General features: G+C 43.2%; 4 protein-coding genes across 6 annotated transcripts; 2 read left to right on the forward strand and 2 right to left on the reverse strand.

The window, feature by feature from the left end:
- Positions 1-571: 571 nt before the first annotated feature.
- LOC311508930 (uncharacterized protein) lies at positions 572-4969 on the forward strand. The gene is made up of 4 exons (XM_084573925.1): positions 572-718; positions 2390-3178; positions 3281-3313; positions 4119-4969. The coding sequence occupies exons 1-4, from the start codon at positions 703-705 to the stop codon at positions 4166-4168; spliced, it is 888 nt and encodes a 295-aa protein (XP_084430051.1). The 5' UTR covers positions 572-702; the 3' UTR covers positions 4169-4969.
- Positions 4970-5114: 145 nt separating this feature from the next.
- On the reverse strand, positions 5115-14087 carry osgep (O-sialoglycoprotein endopeptidase). 2 transcript variants are annotated; one of them, XM_084573923.1, is made up of 12 exons: positions 13929-14087; positions 12212-12339; positions 12006-12125; positions 10407-10582; positions 9609-9704; positions 9104-9153; positions 8940-9018; positions 8785-8850; positions 8431-8521; positions 6721-6796; positions 6357-6455; positions 5115-6173 (listed from the first exon to the last, which is right to left on the reverse strand). In XM_084573923.1, the coding sequence occupies exons 2-12, from the start codon at positions 12324-12326 to the stop codon at positions 6134-6136; spliced, it is 1008 nt and encodes a 335-aa protein (XP_084430049.1). In that variant the 5' UTR covers positions 12327-12339; positions 13929-14087; the 3' UTR covers positions 5115-6133. The 2 variants fall into 2 exon arrangements, with proteins under 2 accessions (XP_084430049.1, XP_084430048.1); XM_084573922.1 differs by lacking the exon at positions 5115-6173 and having other exon boundaries at positions 6232-6455.
- Positions 14088-14243: 156 nt separating this feature from the next.
- Positions 14244-17811, forward strand: apex1 (APEX nuclease (multifunctional DNA repair enzyme) 1). Its single transcript, XM_084573924.1, has 5 exons — positions 14244-14368; positions 15838-15978; positions 16077-16246; positions 16348-16540; positions 16783-17811. Exons 2-5 carry the CDS (start codon positions 15912-15914, stop codon positions 17295-17297), a joined length of 945 nt encoding a protein of 314 aa, XP_084430050.1. The 5' UTR covers positions 14244-14368; positions 15838-15911; the 3' UTR covers positions 17298-17811.
- Positions 17812-17863: 52 nt separating this feature from the next.
- LOC311508927 (uncharacterized protein) lies at positions 17864-23697 on the reverse strand. Of its 2 annotated transcripts, XM_084573921.1 has the most exons (9): positions 23293-23697; positions 22447-22649; positions 22157-22255; positions 21944-22030; positions 21574-21684; positions 20918-21041; positions 19749-20838; positions 19582-19634; positions 17864-19336 (listed from the first exon to the last, which is right to left on the reverse strand). In XM_084573921.1, the coding sequence occupies exons 1-9, from the start codon at positions 23324-23326 to the stop codon at positions 18066-18068; spliced, it is 3072 nt and encodes a 1023-aa protein (XP_084430047.1). In that variant the 5' UTR covers positions 23327-23697; the 3' UTR covers positions 17864-18065. The 2 variants fall into 2 exon arrangements, with proteins under 2 accessions (XP_084430047.1, XP_084430046.1); XM_084573920.1 differs by lacking the exon at positions 23293-23697 and having other exon boundaries at positions 22447-22768.
- Positions 23698-23740: the final 43 nt, after the last annotated feature.

Genomic DNA, 23740 nt, shown 5'->3' on the forward strand with positions numbered 1-23740 from the left:
CGAGATGTGTATGTTTTTATTTTATTTTATTTTAATTGACTTTACATTCATAAGTCTGTCAAGGTACTCAGCCATCCAGGTCATCGTGTATGAAAAAAAAACAACAAAAAAAAAACATGTAGCATTTCATGAAGATGTTTCACCACTCATCAAAGAGGCTTCTTCAGAGCTGAGGTTTTAATTTAATTGGAGAAAAAAATGCAGGATCAAACCGTTTCCTCCAACCGCAGGTGTGTATCAGGTCATTAATTAAGAGACACCTGTCAAACAAGTGTACGAACTGAAGAATCTACTTGCATGAGGTCTTCAAGAAACCCTACAAGTCCAGTTGCACTTATTTTCAGTTTTTATTTTTGGATTTACATTCATAAATTGCCCCAAAATATACAAATAAAAACAGTTTTCTATTCATACAACCCATACATTTTAACTAAAACCAACGACCAGTCATTTGGAAGGCTGTTACCACGTGGTTACCACATGCTTTCATTGCAGTTTGGTTTGAATCGTTTGACAATTACAATTCCCTCCAAGTTTCCCGCCGGACCACTTATCTGCAGGGACTTCCTGTCCCACCCACATTCCCTTGTCGCTTCCGGGTGGTGGCTACACAAGACTCGAGCAGCGAGCCGACGTTATTTCTACGCTGTAAACAAAAGTTACTCAACGGTTTAGCTTCAGCGACACATTCAGCGAAAAGACATGCATATCAAAACAGGTAAGTGTGTACAACCTTTCGACGTACGCGACCGAAATGCTTCACTTTCCGAGGTGTTATTTTGTTGTCTTGCCGCGGTGTTAGCAACGGTGCTAGGGGTGCCGATAGCACCCTGCTCGCCGCTTTGAATGGGGGGTTACGAAACTTTGACTTCGGCTAGCATCCAAGCTAGCTGCACATTACTTGGCGTGGTGAAAAAACGGCATTTTCTCGACTACAGCTGTTGCCATTTAGACAGCCCCAAACTGTATTAAACACCCGGTGTTCGTATTTGATTACAACCGTCGAGTTTAACTGTCCGCACCATGACGCTGCTAATTAAAGTTTGCTAACACCGGTGCTCGTAGCTTCTACTGTTTAGTTAGCTGCCAACACTGCATACACGGAGCACAGCGCCTTGTTATGCCCGAATATAAGCCGCCAAACCAGCTAAGTTGACGCTGTAGTCGGACCGTGGGAAGTCTGTCGAGTAAACTCTCGTTTCTGGAAATTTCTGTCACCGCGGCGGAGACGTGGTCGCCGATAAACTCTCACCAGTTCTTTTGAAATGTGGCGCTTTGGAGCGGGCACGCCGTTCAGGCCGGCTGTATGTTATCTAACCGTGTTGAACGCCTCACCTAAATATATAACAAAACTCGGCACATGTTGGAAGTTTAACCTCCATTTTGTCCTGTTGAGTGTCTCCAGCTTATTGCGGTCGGTCTGTTTTGTTTCTTGAAAACAGTTTCGTAGGAGCTTCCCGTAAACAGTCGGTTGACCCGTATTTTTTTTTTTTTTTTTTTTTTTGTTTTTTAATTGATGAGCCAGCAAGTGGGGGGAGTATGACAGGCCATTGTGAAACATTGGTTTAGGATCGGAACCAGCGATGTGTGTGGTGATAACTTGCGCATTTCCCCACTGTGGGATAAATAAAGGATTATCTTATCTTACAAGAAGTGAGGGCTGTGATAGGGTGTAGCCAGTAAAAGACTGGCTGGGATATTCCAGGAACTGTGTACTGGAAATGGAGGACACCAACTAACTAGAGATGGATAGTAAGTTTGAGTGATGGTTTGTCTTAAACATGTTGTCTAGAGTCAAAGTTGGGAATAATGACATGGTTTTAATTATATATATTTTATCTTGTTACAAATGAAAAAGGAAACGTCCACACATTTAAGATGATACAGGCAAAGAGTTCAGCGTTGCGTTCATTTGCTCATCAGACCTGTTACTTATGACCGATTAAACAAATGTGGTTCCAGCCGGCTTCATTCACGATGAGGTCATCTTGTTCTTTTCTGCACAACTTGGCACACGGGCAACAATACAGAGAGCCGTTACTCAGCAGAAGCTCAACAGCCACACCGAGGTCACATGAAAATGTGTCATCCACCCCCAGTGTTTGTTTACATGGAGCAGCCGAGTGCAAACATCCTTTATGAATCGGTGCCAAGTGAGGAATCTTGTAGTGTGAAGCACCTGTTTGGATATGCACAGTGTGTTCACCATCATGTTGGTGAGAAAGTAACACAACAGTAATGTTAGCCGGGGGCTGAGCAGTGATTTTTGGGTTTTCACATTCTAAAAGGATTCAGTAAGGAACTTGCTCCTGGTATGTGTGACGCTGATAGTGTATTTAAAGATCACGTGGGAACTGCAGATACCAATATGTCGACACTTTTCTTTCAGGTACATGGGAAGCCAATAATACTGTGTGTGAGCCCGATAGCCTGTGCGACCCAGCAGTTCTTGTTTCAGCCACCAACTCTGAGCCCCACATTCGCAACCGCCGCCTGTCTCCCGGCTCAGGTAACTGCGGTGGTGGGGGTGGAGGCTGCATCTCCGGAAGTGACCAGCTCCCCCAGCAGCTTTCACCAGAGGACGACCTGATCGCCCCCGGCCACACGCACGGCTGCAGCATCCGCAGGGAAAAGGAGCGCAAGGGCCAGCAGCACAAAGGTCGCAGCCTGCGCAGGGAAAGTCAGAAGGGTGTCGGCCGGACGAGCGAGCGAGCGCAAAAGGTTCACCAAAAAGAGAGGTGGGTGGAGGACAGTCTGTCACTGCTCAAGCCCCCACCGGCTTTCCCGGTGCAGGACAGCCCCGCCAAGCTGCAGCCCGCTGTCAGCTACGCCTCCAAAGTGAAGGCCAAAGCAGCAGGTGGAGGGCTGGAGGAGGACCGCCCTGCCATCGGCGTGCTGCTGCAGAACCAGTGGGGTCTAAGTTTCATCAGCGAGGCGAGGCCGGTCACAGAGGGCTCCAGCCCCCGCCCCACTGTCGACTCCCCCCTGCCCACAGACGCTAAACACCCCGCAGACCTACAGTTTGATACAGTTCTCACAGTCCAGCCCCCTGAAGAAATGCCTATTCCAGTCACTACCTCCGTCGCCCCAATCACACGTGCAGAGGTGGATGAGAGCAACGGAAAGCTGCTGCTTAGCTGTCGCCATCTAGTGGAGGCCCTGAACTATCACAGTCGAGGTGAGTCCTGTGAGGAGCATTAGAGATCACCTCTTGCTAGATTTGGTTCAAATGTGAAAGTTATTGTTGCAGTGTGTAATCTGTTTTTTCTTTCTCTCATAGAATGGAATGCTACCTGCAACAGACAGAAAAGAGGTGAGTCAAGAAGTAAATGGTTAATGTTTGTATGTTTGCTTTTTTTATTACATCATGTTACACATCATATACAGCTGATCAGTGAACTCCATACAGGTTAGATTTATTGCTTTGTTCCACTTTTGTTCAGTGGATGGTAAAAAAGGATTAGAGGCTGGACTAGTTTGTAGTTTAGTCTATTTGATTGGCTTTTAGTATGGCTGCAATAATCTATTTTGTTTCCCCAATCACCAGTATGTATTTTTTTTTCTTTCTATTCTATTTTTCCATACATCTTTCTATTATACAAAACTGCTTTCAACTTGAAAAAGCATTGCATAGTAGCATTGGCTTACTGGCTGCTACCATCTGCTCACGGGAATCCTTGCTGAGTTGTGGACCTCCAGCCAACAATCAGACTAAACTCACTGTACTGGTCCAAATACTGACTCTGTTGTTTTGGGGTCACAAAGTCGGCATGTTCTCTGTTGAGATGCTTGCACATAGCGGTTGTATGGCTTTGTGGGGGCCATTTCATTTTACAAAACATGCATCTTATTGAGTCTCTGTTTACGTTACTGGTCATTTCCCAGCATGCCTGGCAGCAAGAGCTGCCGCAGTTTAGGTTGAATGTAAACATTAGGAGGTTTGACGTATCCCACACAAACCTACAGCTTTGTTGATGAGTCACTGCAGCCCTAGCTCGGTTTTTAACAACCGAACCGTTTTTACAACTCTGGCTTCAGTGTTATTAGCTCATGGTGAACAACTTGTGTGGCAGACTACTCATTTCTCTCTTTGACCATGTCTTTTTATTTGTTTTCAGATCCGAAGAGGATTGTCTGGTTTAAGAACAACCAGGAGCACCCAGCCTAGCAGTGTTAGAATCCCAAAGCATAAACACATATGCGACACACACCTACACGCACATTTAAACGCATAAAAGATGGACAAATTTGAGTCCCGTTCACACACTGCACTCAGGATGATGTCTTCACGCAAAGCCACACTGAGACACTTTGGACTAACTCCTTGGAGATCTTACAGCAATGGACTTTTTTAACGCCTTATGGAAAGCCTGCCTTAATTAATCGATCCGTTTTCATCACCTCTCATTACCATTTTTAGCTTGTATGTCTAGAGCTGGTCTTTTTCTTTTTTTTTTTTTTTAATAATCTCTGAGGAGTTGTAATTTAATTTTTGTTCCGTTTTGAAAGCTGCGGTTTTATCAAACTTTGTCCTCTGTAAAGCGAGTGGTCAATCAAGCACTTTGTTAAAAAATCTGTTGTGACCAATCCTTGTGTGCGAGAAACCCTCACCAGAGTGATTTATTTTTGCCCCTTCTCTAATATGAACCAGGAGAATGTCTCGTACCTGCTTGAGTTTTATTAATGTATGCAGAGGACTTCTGTACCCGTGTCTTCAGTTTACAGAAGGGTGTAGTCAAAGGCACAGTAGAGTTCACCCTTTACCACGTCAGATCTTAATGCTGTGCTCCTTTCTCTGTTTTTATTTGATCCCTAATCGGGTGAATGTTACTCACAAATCCATAAGGGATGTCATCATGTTCAGTATGTTGATTTTTTTGAAAAGAGTTTATTGAATTAAAAAAAAAAAATTACACTGGAGGAGGAATGTAAGAGAACAGTATTGCTTAATAAAAATGAATAAACTTGATCGTTTGTTCTCTTTATTTAGACAATTTCAAGAACACATCGCTTATAATTCTCTCTTTGGAAAGCTTGCTCATGTTGAACAATCATTTGCCAGTTCACTAGTGAACATGAATGCTTTCTAATCCAGCAGCCCTGCCCTAAATCCTCCTCCACGACTGTTAAAATGTTCAATTTATGTTGAAACGGCAGCAGGGACGTGGTAATTCAACTGGATGGTCATTGTGAAGGATGTAGTTTGTGGTGCTGTTAAACAGAATTGGATTAAACCCTCAAGTGTTTGTTCTGTAGCCTAGGCCACTGACCATGATGGGGTTGTCAAAATAACAGACGTGTGTTGTACAACACAATACAATTCAATAACACCACAAACCACAGCATCCACAATGAAAAGACAGTTGAACAAACAGGTCTGTTATTTGGAGCAAATGTTGAATGCCACAGTCATGAAGACAAGATTTAATGCAGGACTGTTGCAGTAGAATGCAAGAACTTGATTTAACAGGAATCGATTGCTGTGAATGCAAAACCCAGCTGTGCCCTCAAAAAATATTTAATACATCAGGATTTCTCCAGTAGACAAAATTTTTTTTTTTTTTTAAACGAGTCAAGAGTTCTTCACAGTGTGCTCCTCTTTGCATCTTTTGCTGTTCAAATGTGACACTTTAAATCCAACCCCTTTCCTGCCAGAAGATTTTAATCTAGAGAAAAGAATACAACCCCACTTATCAACAATGTCCTGACAATCAAATGTTGAAAGAGGAAGATACAGACACATTTGGTTTGAGTATTTATGGCAGCAGTAAGCTTGTATGTGTGACTGAAAATATAAACTGCTGCACGTAGTCATGACAGCTGAGGAACATGTTTGGTGTGTTCTCAGCATTCTCTTGACAATACAAAGGATTGATTCTTTTGATGGATTTAAGCTTAATTTGTGGTATTTGCCATCAATAAGAAATGTAGAACATCACTATACCTAAAGTTTAAACTTCAGTAAACTACTACAAACCTCAACATATTTCATGAAAAATGGCTTATTTGTAGAAATCCAATCATTTGTAACAGAGCTCAGGTGTCCCTTTAGAGGCCAGGTGTACTACACCCAGTGTGTCACGACAGACCTGCTGCAGCAATGTATTTAGAACCACGGTGTCTCTCGGCGCAGTCAGTCTCTCCACGTCACCTCCACTTCGTCTGTTCTATACCTACAACAGAGAAACATTAATGGGCAACATGAACAAATAACAAGCAACAGCACAACTATATAATACAATGTAAATCTGTACTACTGGCAGTGTTCATGCGGTGTCCATAATGTAGATTCAAGGTACAGGAAGATGAATATAAATAATGTAAAGAGACAAAAGGAGCAGTAATCTGAAGTCCACCTTTGTGTGATCCATGAGTCTTCCAGCGCAGTCACCTGACCGGACCGAAACATCTCCCAGCCGGCTTGAGCAATCATCGCTCCGTTGTCTATGCAGAATCTGTGGCACAAAGAGGCCACATTCAAATCTCAGCAGTGAGGGAATGTGATGGACAAACGTGACTCTTTGCCTTTTCACATATTTCACCAGATGGTTACTTTATAAAGGCAGCGTACATACATATTCAGCGAGCCTAGTCACTGTTTAAAGCTTCATTAGAGCAACCTCACACCTACTGGTCATGGGTGTAAACGTGAAACCAGCCCTGCTGTAATGTGGGTGTAAATAAAAGCGCTCGTGTTAAGTGTTGGGCCGACTGGTTTACCGTTCATCTGTGGCGAACAGCTTGGCTCCTCTCTCCTTACACATCACCTCCATCATCTGCTGAAGACGCAGGTTACCTGCAGAGGAAAACCAGTCGTCACGCATCATTCTTGGTCATGTTTTTCTATTGATTTAATTCTGTGCTGTCAATTTGGGAAACAAAACTTTTTATATATATATATATATTTCTGGCAGATTTGATGCATTCAGGTGCAGCAGGCAAGTGACTGCTGCTGCACTGCAGTGTGGAGATAGAGAGAGAGGGGGTGTGGTGTAGCAGAGAGGTGTGTTAATTGTAGACACCTGTGAGCTGTGTGGCAGATAATGGAAATCAGGAGGGAGTGTGGCAAAGAGCAGAAGGAGTGCAAATACCCCAAAAAAAGCATTAGTTTAAGGAAGATACACATCTGCCAAGGAATAAAAGGGAAGCTCATAGGAAGCCAGAGTGGGTGAAGTAATCGGCCTTGGTAATCTGGAACCTTACGTGGAGCTCTGAAATCCCAAAGCAGATACAAAGAAATCTTCTGCATGCGGGGCACTGACGTCTTCTGCCAGGACTACCCCAGGCTAAGGATTGTTAACCTCCTGTCCCTGACAACAGCTCTCTCCAAACCGCAAGTCTTCCATTATCCTCGCTTCCTCTTTTTAACCTTCACATTTTCTTTCTCCAAACCCCTTACCATCTTGGGAATATTTTATTTGATTTTGCAAGAACTTTAGAAGGGGACGTTTGGTTGAAGGACTCTTTTATTTGATTTTGCATGAACAATTGGGGTGGAAGGACGTTGGATCTATGGACTGGGGATGTTGAAATTGTTTTGTTTGTACTGTTGGGCATTTAGCTTTTCTTACTGACTAATGATATGAAGAAATTTTGAAAAGGGTTTTTGTTGTTCCTGTATTTCGGTTCCCTGACACTAGGTTAATGGTTAATGAAAATACAAAAGGTACCTAACTGAGTTTGGCCTTCATTCATTTTTGTAGCAAAATTGTTGTCATTTCTTTTAGGCTTTAAATCTATTTTTCTCTACCCTGACATTTTAAATGATACTTAGTTGTCTGTCTGGCGCCCAATTAAATTTCCATACATACATATTTTGGCCTTTAGTTACGCTACACAGGGATGTCAGACACAACAGTGTAACATGTTATTCACTTTGGCTCAGACGGCTCTAACTACCATGGCCTTAAAATAATCAAAAAGAAAAGACCAGATGTAGATCGCATCATGTTCATTTGATTGACATGTGTAAAGTCAGACAAAACACAGTAATCGTTCACTGTTATTATTTGATATTCTCTGCAATCATGTTTTCCATTTTCCTATTGCCACTGCATGGGCTAGCAATGTTTTTTTTTTGTTACAAATACTTCTATAATACTGCTAATCTGCTCAGCAAAGTGGTGAGCTTTTTTTGTGTTTATAACACCATGAAAAGTCTGTGGGAAGTCATTTTTTTGAGCCATTTCTCAAAAACCAAAATTTGCGTGTCTGCTACTTTAAAGGCAAACCAGCACTAAGACCGGTCTGAACCGATTTGGCTACTGTATAAATAGCGTGCTTTAAATGGTATCTACTTTGTTGTACAGTCATTCCTGTACGACTGCTGAACTTACAACATCTCTGAAAGGGAACTTCACCTCATGATGTTAGCTGTTGCCGTTTCTGAGAAGTTTTAGCAGCAGCTGTTTATTTTTGAGACGTACTCACAGCCAACACCCCCGACGATGAGGACTTCCTGGGAGCCACAGTGAGCCATGGCCCTCTCTGTTATCTCCACCAGCATGGAGAACACGGTCTCCTGCAGAGGAGGAGGAGTTAGTCACGTTAACACTGTAAGGGCTGCAGCAATAACGTTTTAAGAGGTAAATATTTTGATAATCCAATATCATTCTAGTCATTTTGGAGAAAAAGGATGATCAGAATGGTCCAGGTTCTAGAGTATTTGAGTTTTGGATTGCTGTCTGAATAAATCAAGACACTGGCCTCAAGAGGAGTCAAAGACTTTTAGCCTTTAAGCTAATGGTTCATTCACAATCTAACTGAGAGTGTTGGTTTCAGTACCTGAAGTGAGAAACACAAGTCTTCTGCTGTACACTGACCAGAGCTTAGCATCTTATGAGCAGCTTCCTGCAAAAGAAAGCAATATTTGTACACTCCTAAACAAAAACTGAGGACCAGTCTTACGATTTTGTTCCATTGATGTGCAAACCGCTCACCTCAATGTATGATAAAATCCCAGAGAATGACACATCCATTCCTTTTACTGTATATGGCAGCTCCACATACTGACTCCCTCTGACAGCATGCACAGAAAGCAAAGTGAAGTTACTAAAAAAACAAAACCATCCAACATGCTGCAGCAGATTCTGAGCTCACTCACTTTTTGGCCATCTGCTCTATGTTGTAGCCTGGGCTGGGGTCATTGGAGATCTGAGGGGAGAAACAGTTCCACATATTAACACACGCCTGTGGAGCTCCATACTACTCATCTGTGGTCATGGTCTCAAGTAGCAGTTATCCACTCCTACTTGAATGCCTCATTCTCCAGCTATATGTTGTATTTGTATCATGATTAGATTCTACTTGAACACTTTAGTTGGATATATTTATCCACAACGGATGTATGTTTATCTCCTTCCTCCTCCGCTCTCTTTTTGTGTCAATACAAGCAGATGGGTCTCTCCGTATGAGCTGGGTTATGCTCAAGGTTACTGTTAAAAAGGATTTTTTTTTTCTTGCCACCATTGATTTCATGCTCTGCCAGTTTCAGGCCGGGTGTTGTAAAGTGTCTTGAGACCATTTCTATTGTTATTAAAATAGAATTGAACATGTACTGCACACAATGAAAGGCAAACAGTTGATTTTATAAAGACAGAAAGACAAACCTTGATAACTCTAGCGAACCTGTCCAAACAGTTCCCAACTGCAATGTCAATGGTCTCCCCAAATATTCTGTACCGCCGCTCTGAGTAGGCAATAACCTGCACAGGAAGAACAAAAGCCCACTTACAATTGGACATGACCAATATGACCCTGAACTGCTCCTCAAAAGTGAAGCCAAAGCAAGTAGAGCTCCCCCTGGTGACTGGCTGCAGTATAGGTCATAAGCTCCACCTCCTCCATGTTAGTGGATGGGACTTGGGCCAAACTAAAACACTAAAATACACGTCAAATAATTTTTTTTCAAGGATTGTTTATGTCATTTTAGGTAGTTAATATAATGTTGATGCATGTTCAAGTGTAATTTTTTGGATGAGTTTGACGCTATAGAAACAGGATGTGACATAATGGCGACTACCAGTTGCCATGCCAACTGCTCCGTAAAGCAGTCCCGCGGGACCGTGAGAGTTGTAAAAAAATAAAATAAAAACAAGTACAGTGTATAATCCAACATTTCTTTGTAAATGGTGAAGGTAGAGCAGAGCGTAGTATTAATTAAACTAAAACGCGAGTGAGTCTTGCGGAGGTCATGGATATCGCGGCTTTGTGTGGCTCCACTCTCAGACCATACTGTGCAAACTCTGGCTCCAAAGTTGCAACATGGCGCTGCCCGTAACCCCAGGAAAATAACGTCAGTGTGGTGACATTGTCCATATTTATATACAGTCAATGCTTCAGACTAAAGAAAAGCTGATAACAAGCAAAACGTATAAAGCAAAGATTTCAAACTTCCAGACACCAACCTGTGTGTTGCCCCCGCTAACATAAAGCACGGTGGGATTGTTGGCTTTGGTAATGAGTCGGCCCATCTCTATGTGTCCGATACAGTGGTTGACGCCGAGCAGAGGCTTCCCCCAAAGCTGTGCAACTGTACGAGCCACGAGAGCCACTGTTACTAAGGGGGCACCCATGCCAGGACCTGAAGGAGAAAAACAAGACAGACAGAGAATCAGTTAGATTTGACCCTGTGGACGCTCTGAATGTTGATGTTGCAAAATCTACTTTTAATAATTCAGTTTCACCTTGTTTGTTCAAACCAAAAAGCTGAAAGGGATAATAAGTGACTAGGGCCAGTTAATAATTTTGATAAGTCAATATTTGATGCTGCCTGTTTAGTGGGTACAAGGGTGTGACTTTGCTCAATAGTTCAACTTGATATATACACTTGTCATAGTATGAAAAGCAACTGAAACTACAGTATGAAATTTAACTTAGCTCTTCACTATGAAATACAAAAATAGATTCAATTTCAGTCTCCTCTGATTGACTGAAAAACTCTTTCAAATTTTTTTTTGCCCTGAGTGCAGCGTGAAGGTTCCTCTTAGCAAGTCTTGAAGGTGAGAAGACTGGTTTCCGCTGCTAGGCATTTCATTACTGGAAAGAGTTACACAGCAGCTTGAAGTTCCAGATGTTCATTCTTCTATGAGATTATAAAGTTTTATTAAACCATATGTCTAATGATATGTGTGTCTGTTCTAATTAATTTAATTTAATTTAATGTGATTGCACAGGTTCAGATTTTTTTAAAGTTGACTATTATGTGATGAAAGCCAAGTCGACACTGACTAGTCGCTGATGACGTCACTGATAAAAACACATTAGAAAGTAATGCTTTCTATAGCCTTGACATGAATACATATGCTGAGAACAGACAGCTCATGTGCTACATGGCAGGACTGATGACACTGAGATATGTATAGCCTATATAAACACAGGATGCAACTCAACACCATCAATAGCATTTAATAGTACTCCATAGCGTGTTGTATGATGGGATAGTGTAGCTGGGTTAAAAAAAATCTGGTATTTCTAAAGCAAAACCTATTTCCAGAATTACTTTAAAAAAAAAAAAAAAAAAAGTGTCAGCATTTTAATAATAATAATACATTTTATTTATAAAGCACTTTACATCAAATATCTCAAACCATATGTTTACTCATAAGTGAGGTGGAATTGAACTTCCAATGACACAAAAGTAAACCACACAGGACAAGAATCATTACAAAAAGGACTGTCATGGGGATAAGCATTGTTCACATCCACGAGTTCACCTTCTTTGAGCACTTGACTTGGCTGAATTTGAATTAAGCACACAACACAATGTCATGCACACAATATAGATTTTGATATTTTCCTTAAAATAATATAAGATAGCTTCAGTGCCTGCAGAATATATTTAAAGATTATTTTCATGGTTTCTTGTTGAGTTTTTGACCTCTAGCAGCACCATAGAGCTGTTTTCTGAGTCGTTTCCTGTTTGTTTGTCATTAACACACTGATGAGGACATGTGCTGACAAAGGCAAGAAAAAGAAGACGTCACACAAAAGAACATGTCCGTTACCTTTGGTGTATGCGATGCAGTCGATGTCTGCGGGTTTCAGGCCTGCTTGCTCCAGCGCCTCCTTCAGGACAGTCAGTATGACAGCGCGGTGGTGCCTGGCTGTGTCACTCGGCATGAACCCTGATGTGTGACACAAACTGTTAAATGATGTCACATCACCGGTGGGCTACAGGTGACATTAGTGTTTTAACAGAAATCAAACTTGCCTTGGCCAGGAGGAGTAATGTAGGTCCGTCTGGGGTTGGAGAGAACTTCACCATCCCTGATGATGCCTATACCAATCTTATTGGCACTGCCTTCAAACCCGATTACTACAGTCATGGCAGCTGAAGAACTATTGTAACAGAAGAGGAAAACAATGTGCAGTTACTACAACTGAATTCTCCTTTAGCAAGAATGCTAAGAAATGTATTACACACAGTACAGTATTTCTGTTAAAGTTTCCGATCTCTTTTGGAACAGTATTTCAACTAAAACAGAAGAAAAGGGGATGATACGTATTAAAATACTCACATATTAAGTCAGAAAAACAATCTTAAAGTGGTACTATTATATTCAGTTTAATATTAGAACTGGTTCGGCATGTTCTTCTGTTAATATTTTCTTTTTATTTGTAGACTAAGGTTCATATAAGGATCGTGACAACCCATGTCCACACTTGAAACGTTCCACAGAACATGAAGCTACAAACACATCACACAAGCCCGCTGTACCTGGAGGCATAACCAGGTCGTCAAGAGTCTGGCAGCAGCTCTTGAAAGCAAGAGGAGTAGGACCAACTCCTTGCCCCTGAGAGCATCCAATCCCATCAAGGCACCAACATTTATCCGGGAGGTACAGGAAAAGCCCAAACATCCTCCTGCCAAGCCAGAAACTGGAAAGCTGGCCAGGGCCCGTGAATGGAAGACGCTAGTGGATATTGGCCAACAACTAAGCTTTCCACCTGTGATTGCATCCACCAGCCTTAGGCCAGACCTGGTACTGTGGTCCCCATAACTGAAGGATGTCTACATCGTAGAGCTCACAGTCCCGTGGGAGGATTCAGTTGAAGAGGCCTATGATCGCAAGAAACTGCGCTACACAGAACCGGCAGCAGATGCACAACAACGAGGATGGAATGCAAAAATCTATCCCGTTGAAGTAGGATGCAGAGGATTCGTGGCTTCTTCCACCATCAGGCTGTTAAAAGACCTCATGGACAGGCTCTGTGGCAGTTGAATCAGTGTCTGAAGTGGCCGAAAAGAGCAGCCAGTGGATATGGCTCAAGCAGAAGGAGGGTGTCGGCAGGGGACACAAGCACAGGTTTGATCGCCCTGTAGCTGGCCACCTTTAATGAGAGTTTCTAGTGTTGAAAGGCCGAAACACCCCCTGATTCAAAGTGTACACTGCTGATGATGTGTCCCGGAGCTGACATCCTCCCCTGTCTGGGATACTCCTCCCATGCCACTCTCAACATCAAGGAAAATCTCACATGTTTACATACCACCTATTGGCACAATGGACAGTCTTAACATCACATCCTGTGTTTATGATTCTGCAGTGGAAATCCCAATAATCATAGCAAGACTTAGAACAAGTGGATAGGCAAACCTCATTTCCAACATGCCAGATGCCTAAGAGAAGGAAGATTCCTCTGTGAGAAGCAACTTGAAATGTTGTTGTATAATTATTCAAATGTAAAATTATGTTTAAAAAAACAAGACTGGCAAGTAACCATCTCAGTGCACGCCTAACCTACACACCCCAGTTCCACATTAACCGTAACATATGCACGTACTGTTCATATTTGGCAAAACCATATAAAATCATACTGTACTTAATAGCTGTGTAGTTAGCTTTTATGCTAGCCGAGACAACGTTAGCCTACTGTCTTCCTGTAACTACGTTTATATTCATGTTTCACAGTAAGCAAGACGTGTTCACCTGGCTTTTCGCTTTCCGTTGGAAAATCACATTAACCCAAATTCGAGTAAGTAAAACTTTAACGGTCCTAAATGTGTAGCTTCGGCTAACTTCTGCAGCCCAACTTCTCCATATGAAGCTCGCAGGACCCAAACACTGGCAGCTACAGATATCGCCTTAGCAGAATTATCTAACTAAACAGCGTTTTAATTCAGTAACGTGCCAGGATAGTGTTGTATACATTACAGCAAGTAATGTTGTGTATTTTTTATTTGTTATTCGACGGTGAATAAAAAGAAACAGTTTTGTGTTTTTCCAGTTCAGGCACATGTTTCGGCAGTCCCAAAGTGCAGCAGGCATGTGGTCGCAGATCTTCGAGCGAGTGTGAGTGTGTGTGCTTTGGGGGGAGTGACTGGGAAGCTGCGCTCGTCTCGGCTTTGCATCCTGTTGTGAAAGTGCAAGTAAGATCATTTGCATCTGCATTTCCTGAAACGTGTTTGAAGTTAAAATTGGCAATTATTGAGCAGCATTTGCATTTGTTGATGATTCTGATAAGCTACGTAAAGGGGGCTCGGCTAGCTAGCTGGTCACCCTCCATTCATCCTCGGTGCAGACGAGGCCGTCTGCTGCTCACCCTCTGCTCTTTGTCACAGAGGAAGCTAGTGCTAGCATAGCATGCTATCAGCTAAAATTTGTTGTATTGCAATCAATAACTGGGTTACTCTGTAGTTGGGTTTATGTCTTTTTAATTGCACGCTGTTAATTTGTCACCAGTGGGTCATAAACCCATCAAAATCTCCCACAGTAGCAATTGTTATCATCAAAGTAAACACGGCGTGCCTTTCCTTTGTTGGTGAATTCATTTCGGGCCTTAAAACTTCCGTTAACTTCCTCAAGCTGGCAAACACGATCTCTAAAACCAATTCATCTAGCAGCATATGCTATATTCTGAATATTTTTCTTACAAGACTGCAGGTAGTTCCACCTGATAGTATTGCTGCTGTGCATCCGAGTAAGCGTGCCCCTGAAGGTTGCCTTAACGATGCTAAAGCAACAGAGTGCTGGAGGAAATTAGCACCAATTCTTAGCCACAATTAGCCGACCGATATTATCAACCGACATTGGCTCACCGTCGATAATTATGGGTTGGCTGATAAGAATCGGCACAAGAAATGCTTAAGATAGTCTGAAGTAACCAGGAAACAGTGTCTCCATTGCAGTTCAGAGAGCATTGACAAGTAGTTTTTATTTGCAAAAAAAAATATATATATCAGTCACAGTTCCTATTTCTCTAAGTAGATATGAGAATCCCTTATTTATTTAAGTACAATTATTAGAAAAAAATACAATAGAAATCGATTCATTTGCCATATTGCACATCATGTCTTAGGGATATGTCATTACACGTGGTTTTGAGGTTTGTGATGTGATTGTCCACATAGTGTGTGACGTATACTGGGAGCAGGAAGGAAGGAGGTGTTGTAACTCTCCTTCACATGGCAGAGATGAAGCAGTCTGATACTTACTTTGTAAAAAAAATTCCTCGAGTGTATCTGCTTTATGTGTTGTATTTGCATTTGGACATTTTGGCGTTGATCATCTCTGCAGATTTTCATTCAGCCAAACTCTGCGTATAAGTCCCTGATGACTACTTGAATTTAATGAAAATTAGCCTGCGACAAACATTTCACTCTCAATTTCTTTTGTTTTTTTCAATCAGTTAATAGTTTATAAAATGTCCCAGAATGGTGAAAAGCCCTCATCATTTTCCAGATCCTCGACAAGCATCGTAAACAATTGTGATTGCTGTCGCATTGTGTATTTGACCGATTGCTTTAACACCAGAATAAAAATAAAATAAAATAGTATTTTCGGTTCCAAACGCCTTATTACTGTGTTGGATTAACACATTCTTCCTTTGTTTTTCCAGCGGCGGCGCGTGTGCTGTTGTGTGTGCGTGTCGTGTGTCTGCGAGGTGTGTTTGCTGCCAGAGCGAGTTCAAGCATGAAGAGAGGCAAGAAGGCAGAGGAGGAGGCAGCGGCCGCAGAGGGGGAAAATGACGCAGGCTCCGGTGCTGACATTAATCTAGTGCTCCCTTACTTTGTATTATCATTTTCTGGTATGTATCTCGGCAGCTGTTGTTTATTTTAATTTGTTTTTAAATTGCAGAATCTGCATCTGCAAAGAAAGCGAAGAAGACCAAGGAGCCAGAGGCCCCGATATTGTATGAAGATCCTCCTGACAAAATGACCAGCAAAGATGGACGCAGCGCCAACATGAAGATCACCTCCTGGAACGTAGACGGGCTTAGGGCCTGGGTGAAAAAGAAGGGCCTTGACGTGAGTTCACAGCGAGAGAAAGGGAAACATAAATTAGTTGCCAGTTTGTAGACAAACTTTGAAGTGCTTTTGAGCCTAATGGTGTTCCTCGTCTTTCCCAGTGGGTGCGTGAAGAGGCTCCAGATGTTTTGTGCCTGCAGGAGACCAAATGTGCAGACAAAGACCTTCCTGCTGACATCACCTCAATGCCCGAGTACCCTCACAAGTACTGGGCTGCATCAGATGAGAAGGGGGGTTACAGTGGTGTGGCCATGCTCAGCAAAACTGAACCGATCAAAGTGACCTATGGAATTGGTGAGTGCTATTTTTGGAACTTATAAATGCAGACTAGAAATGGCAACAACAATAAAAAAGTTTCTAAGCGGAGAGCACCTTTACCAGAATCTTAAAACTCTTGCTATCATATTACAATCTTAAGTGCGAAGAATGCCCAAAAGAGCTTGGCATCTGAATCCCAAAATCACACAATTAATGATCTGGACTGATAATGTGTCTGATTCCTGGTTAAATCAAAAGAACTTCCTCTAATCCTCCAGGCAAAGAGGAGCATGACAAGGAGGGCCGTGTCATCACTGCCGAGTTCCCCAACTTCTATCTGGTCACCAGCTACGTACCAAACGCCGGCAGAGGCCTGGTGCGCCTCGATTACCGCAAAACCTGGGACGAGGACTTCCGGACGTACCTGAGCGAGCTGGACATACAGAAGCCGGTGGTGCTGTGTGGCGACCTCAACGTCGCACATCAGGAGATCGACCTGAAGAACCCCAAGGGCAACAAGAAAAACGCAGGCTTCACCCCGGAGGAGCGCGAGGGCTTCAGCCAGCTGCTGGCGGCCGGCTTCGTCGACAGCTTTCGCGAGCTGTACCCGGAACAGACCAACGCCTACACCTTCTGGACGTACATGATGAACTCCCGCTCGAAGAACGTGGGCTGGAGGCTCGACTACTTTGTGCTGTCGTCCTCTCTGGTGCCGGGCCTGTGCGACAGCAAGATCCGCAACCAGGCGATGGGGAGCGACCACTGCCCCATCACTCTGCACATAGCTGTGTAGGTCCACAGGGTTAGTACTTTGCATAGCCTTCACTTTTGTCTCTTGATACTTCCATCCCAAGCTGGCTTATCATGTGTGCCGGTGTGTTTTCCGACACAGCGAGGGAGCCCCTTATTGGGAAGTCTTACGTCTGTAGGAACCTGCCCAAAGTCAGTTTTAGTAAATTCTGCTTCAGCCGTTTGTTATTTAGTACTTTTGTCTTTATTTTTCACGTTAAACATCCATAAAGTGGCTCCACAACAGTTTGTGTCTTCTTCCTGTAATTGACGGTAAATCCAGTGATGTACACCTAAATTCCTCTGGGTAAATCTATCATGCTTTCAACACTAAATAGTCAAAATGTCTAAGCTAGTTTCCAAGTCCTGCCAAATGTTTGTGTCGCTTTTTTAAATGAGACCATGGTTGTTAAAAGAAAAACGGTTTTGAGCTTCTTTCCTAACCAGTGTTACATTTTCTGTTGTAAACCATACTTATCAATAAAGACTGAGTTTATGTAGAGCCTTGATTGATTCATTATTTGAGGACTTTTAACCGACGTGATGCAAGAAGTCAACGCAATCCCGTGCTCAGTGGACTTTAATTAGAAATCAAAAGCATTCAATACAATGGAAAAACGTTCATTACGAACCTATGAACCACGCTCTAGAATAAATGCAGGAGATATGACCATGCCTCTACATCTAACTTTGTCTCAAAACTACAAACTATAAGTTAACAACTTCAGTCTCCAAAATATTAACTTTCAGATCAACTCAAAGTCTGAACCATCTATTTTAACTTCATGACATGTGTCCGTTGATGCATTTTAAGATTGTAAGACTGCCTGAATCCCTTCCCACATTCCCCACAGAGGTACGGTTTTTCCCCCGAGTGCGTTCGCTGGTGTCTCTTCAGGCGGTTGGCGCTCAGGAAGCTCTTGTCGCACTCGGTGCAGGAGTACGGCCGCACTCCGGTGTGGTAGCGCATGTGAATGGTCAGGTAGCAGGACTGAGTGAACTTCTTGCCACAGTGGGGGCACTGGAAGGGCTTGTGGCCGGTGTGGAAGCGCTCGTGCTTCAAAAGCTCGGCGTGGGAGAAGAAGCCCTTTCCGCAGTCGGAGCAGAGGTACGGCCTCTCGCCTGAATGCGTCAGCTCGTGTCTGACCAGTGTCGCCTTGTACACGAAACTCTTGTCGCACTGCGAGCAGCTGAAAACGTTCTCCCTGGTGTGGCAGCGCTCGTGCTTCTTCATGTTACGCTCCCTCTTGAAGCTTTTTCCGCAGAAAGAACACATGAAGGGCATTTCCTCTGAATGGATCTTCATGTGGCTCAGCAGGCCGCCCTTATAAAGGAACCCCTTGCCGCACTGTGTGCACATGTGCGGCCGCTCTTTCTGATGAATACGCTGGTGAGCAGTGAGAGCTGCCCGGTAGGCAAAGCTCTTCCCGCAGTTGCAGGTGTGTACCCGTTCCTCTTGGTGAGTCTGGAGGTGCCTGTTGAGGTAGCTGGCACATCTGAAGCCCAGATCGCAGCGAGGACATTTATAATACTGCTCCGCTTTGTCGGCATCCATGCCGTGGGTCTTCAGGTGCCTCACCAGCGCCGACTTCCAGGCGAACGCCCGCCCGCACTCTGAACACAAGTACTCACCATTCTCCATGTGGGTGCTCTTGTGCTCCCTCTGAGCAGCCAGGGACTTGAAGAACTCCCCGCAGATCAGACATTCGTACTTGCGTCCGGACTTGTGCGTCTGCTTGTGCCTCTCCAGGGACTGTTTGAAGGAGAACCGTCGTCCACACTGGGAGCACAAGAAGGGCTGCTCACCTGTGTGGATGCGCTGGTGGGCTTTTAGCAAAGACTGGAACCTGAAGGTCTTCTCACAGTCTGTACAGCTAAACTGTCCCTCTCCGTCTCTGAAGGCCTGAAGGGACAACTTTTCGCTTTCCACAGTGTCAAAAGAGTGAACCATGTCAATGTGCTGCTGGACCTGCACTTCTTCTGTATGGTGGAAGGAACACTTAGGACAAGAGAAAGCAGGCAATGACCCATCTGCTGCAGAACCTTGTGAAGAAACAAAATGGTAAGAAAATGGAGAAAGAAATTAAAATGAAATAGTAGCATTATGTTTTATTAAAATATTTTAACAATAACTTATTTTCCTGTTTAGAAGTTTATTTAACTATTTTAGATGGTTTTGTGGGGGGAAAAAAAGTTTTTGTTTTGGATTTTCATTTGAACCAAGCCTCATCTTATCTATGAATTTCTGAAATTACGGTGAAACAAATTCATAAATTTTTAGCACTTACTTTCATCGCCATCCTTTGTTGAGACCAAGGGTGACCCATAAGAGTGCTCTGCACTGCAAGAGAGTATGGACAAATAATCAGTCATCTGTCCACCTACAGCCATTCATGACATATTAGACAAAATAAAGCACACAATAGGTGTGTTTAGGACTGTTGGAGGATTTTACCAATTGAAAGGCAAAGGCTTCAGCGCTGGAGGGTTCACCATGGTAATCTTCCTTTTCTTTGTGGTCATGCGCTTCTGTAGATTTATCACCTGGATCTTCATGGTGGGTCTCCGTTTACGCCCGCTTGTGCGGACCTTGACGGGGTCCCCACGAGCGTTGTCAAGTTCAGTGATGGGACCTCCAGGCTCAGAGGTGGGACGCTCCCTGCTCTCACGCTCTGCGCTCTGTGGACTCTGAACAACTTTGTCATCTGCTTGCACCTGGCAGTCAGATTCAGCGAGTTCAACGTTAGCCTCGCTGCGTCTGTCTAAAGCTACTGCAGCCTCTTGCCCGTCCCCAACACTTCCCGCAGGCTTGTTTGCATTTTGACCATCTGTGTGAGTTTTCAGGTGCCTGGCGAGAGCCAGCTCCCAGCTGAATTTCTTGTTGCACTGGTGGCACGTGTAGACACCATCTTCCGTGTGTGTTTGCTTGTGCTCTGTGCAGGCCGACAAGGAGCTGAAGGTCTCGCTGCAGACGACGCAGTCGTACCTGCATCCGGTTTTGTGCGTGTGCGTGTGTCTGTGCCTGTCGAGGGACTGTCTGAAGGAAAAGCAGCGACCACAGTCACTGCAGCGGTGGGGGCGTTCTCCGGTGTGGATGACCCTGTGGGCGATTAGTGAAGAGGCAAACTTGAATTTCTTCTCACAGTCGGGACAATCATGTGGTCCCACAGAGGTTTTATGTTGAGAGTCGTCCTTGGTCACATCTGGAGCTTTGTCTTCTTGTGCTGCTTCCTCCTCCCTGGTCTTCTCTTCAGGAAGCATAACCAGCGAACCTTCAACCACTATATTAGCCTCTGTTCCTTCAAAGCAGTTTTCTCCCATCGCCACCTCAAAGTCAGTGCTCGTGCCCAGTTCAACCTCTCCATAATCTGTCACTGTAATTACTTCCACTGCCACATCATCCACAAAAGATATTGCCTGTGCATCCTCGCTGAGGCCTTGAGGAGGTGGTTCCTGATTGGGCTGTTCTGTATTTTTTGCCAATCTGCTGAGGGGAACTGCAGAGAGTGAGGAAAGGATGCTGTCGCCCATGCTAGAAGGTGGAACTGCACAAAAAGGACAGGAAACATTAATGTTAATGTCACAGAGTTACATATAGAGATCATATCACTGGTAGGGACTCACCATGTTGCTCTAAATGCCCAAGGTTTTTGTGGTGCTGGAGTAGATTTTTCAAGTCTGTAGGCTCAGAGACTGAATGAACACAGTCCTCCAACGAAGAGCACTCGGCTTCGAGCCAGGAAACAGTCTGCGGAACACGTATGACCACACGCATCACACTAGAGCTGAACTGAGATTTTAACTTTAAAAATACCAGTATACCAGATTTGCAGATTAAACATTTACATTTTAGGTCTTGTGATTCATCAGTGTTATTCAAACAACTGAACAAAAGACAACATTAGAAGTGGTTGAATTCAATTCCATTCTTTCTTTGTTTTATCTTAGTAGGTAGAAAGGGTTGTAATTTTGATCCCCAGTACATGGACCACACGCCAAGACACTGAACCCGTCATATGACTAGAAATCAGTTGCAGAGCTGTAATACTATTTGGTCAATCCCACAGTACAATTAACCTGCAACTTGGCTAAAGCCATTTATTTGCTACTTACACCCTCTAGTGGTGTTTTTTGTAATTGCAGTGATAAACCTGACTGGTTCTGTACAGAAGAAAGTGTATACAGTTACAGTCCAGTACTAATACTGTACAAGATAACTGTTTAGGTTACTCTTCTTTGTGTCGGTTTTATATGCGAAACTACTGATTAACACCTCTCACCTGCTCAAGGTCTGGAACTGGCAACAGCTGAGCCAGTCGATAGAGGAACTCCTCAAACAGTGTCTGCAAATCACTGTCATACTGAGGTCCAAACTCTGCGGGGAAGACCTCCTTTGAAAGAGAAAAAAAGAGAAAAAAAAGCTAAATCACAAATACAAAACCAAAGACGTACTCCAGCAAAGATCTAACATAATGGCTGTGATTATGATTCAATGTATTATTCCATCTGTAAACCCTACTACATTGATTCTACCACCAAAAAAATGTGACAGAACACAGTTTTATATACAATGACCTATAAAAGCAAGTAACATTATTAGTAGTACTCCACAGTTGTCCTATTATTATTATTATTTTTGATGCTGCTCACCAAGAAAAAGTCTTGTCTCTCTTCAGGGTCTTTGAGGAGAGTCTGAACCAACTCAGAAAAGTTACTTGCCACTTCCTCCTCTTTGGCCTGCAACACAGGCACAAGTACATGTTACAGAATTACAACCGGACAACTGGCTAAGTAGCAAAGGTGTAGGTGTGCAAAACTGATCCGCACAGAAAAACTCATTAGATCCAGACTGTAGTCACTTACATTGTCCACGGTGGGCTCTGGTGGTCTAATCTTTGCCAGGTAAGACAAGATGAACTCTGGTTTTGTGAGCTGTTCCCCTCGGCACAACTCAAGAATATACTGTTGAGGAGAAAAATATCCAAATGTTGTACCAAAATATTCCATAATTAAGTTTGCCTATCATCAGCTGTTTATCCGAAATATGTAACTGCATATCATATCCCCTATTTCATGGCAACATTTTACATAAGTATGAAACGGTATTTGTTTTTCCATTTTTTATACATCATGTGTGTCATGTTAGTACTCACCCTAGCTCTTAATCCAAGGTTAAGCTGACTCCTGTGCTTGTACATCAGCAGCTCTGGGACCATGTCCACCACCAACGAGACAAACTCTGCCACCTCCCAGTAGTTCATGACATCTTGCTTCTTCAGCACCTGCCACATGGAGGCTGTCATGAGCTGGAAAGGTGGGACCAGGAGGCGCAGTGACGCCAGAGGTAAAGAGTCACCTGGAGCACGGAAAAAGGAGTCAGATGGATGCAGATATCTGTCCATTCGTCCAACTGATCATCTCTTGTTTTTAGTCTGGCATGTTCTAGTCTAACTTAAGGATTAGGACATTGGACTGTATGATGAGGAGAGAAGTCTAACTCGAGATGTTTTGCATAGACGCATATCAAGTTGTTTTAGATATATTTTAGTTGTATTGGAACAGTTTGTCTAATCAGTCAAATAATATTAGAAGAGTAAATAACACAATCATCGTTAGTTTAGTTTCTAGTTCTCGCTTAGGGAGAGGATCTTGCTTGCAAAGGGTTGTTGTTTGTTACCTAACGGAACAGTTGTTTGTCTTGAATGCAACCTCGAGTGGATGTTCAATAACAACAATGTTGCAAAAAAAAAACCATTAGCTATACCTCTGCCATGTAGGCAGTGTACTGTCTGTACAAACAACCCTCGGATTCATAAAAAAATGATGCAGGCATCATTGCGGGGTAATGATGTAACGTTACTATACGAAGATATGCCAATTAGCTAGCCTACCTTGCTAACTTCATAGATAGGCGAGCAAAACCACAAATACCAGTCAATGTTAGCTCAACTACCATAAACTCTTGTTTTTATTCGTTGTAGGTTCGTTGATAGACCAACCTTTGTAAATGCCTGTGGACACGCCCGAGTCCATGTTCTCACATCGGTGTTAAAAAGTTTCACTAGCTGCTTTTAGCTGCTGTTAGCCAGCTAGCTGGGTAGCTAGCCAGCCACAGTTGACTACGTCAGGGATTAATAGTTACTGGATGACACCGACCCCAATGAACTGCAAACTATGAACTGTAATCATCCGCGCTGAATTAAAACAAGCACTACAAACACACGCATACACGATATCAACATTCATTTATCGGTGAAAGGGATTTGTTGTCAAAATGTTTCTTCTTCTCTATTAAAATCTTTTCGGCTTTGTCATTGTTCTTGTTGTTGTCGCCATCTGCTGGAGCTTCCTGGTATTACATCCAAAACACTGCCATGATTAGTTATGGTTGTTTTGGTGGAATATTGGGATGGCATACGATGATATTTGCAGACTAAAAATATTTAA

The sequence above is a fragment of the Chelon labrosus genome (genome assembly GCF_963514085.1).
Source record: "Chelon labrosus genome assembly, chromosome: 23".
In the NCBI taxonomy this organism is placed as follows: domain Eukaryota; kingdom Metazoa; phylum Chordata; class Actinopteri; order Mugiliformes; family Mugilidae; genus Chelon; species Chelon labrosus.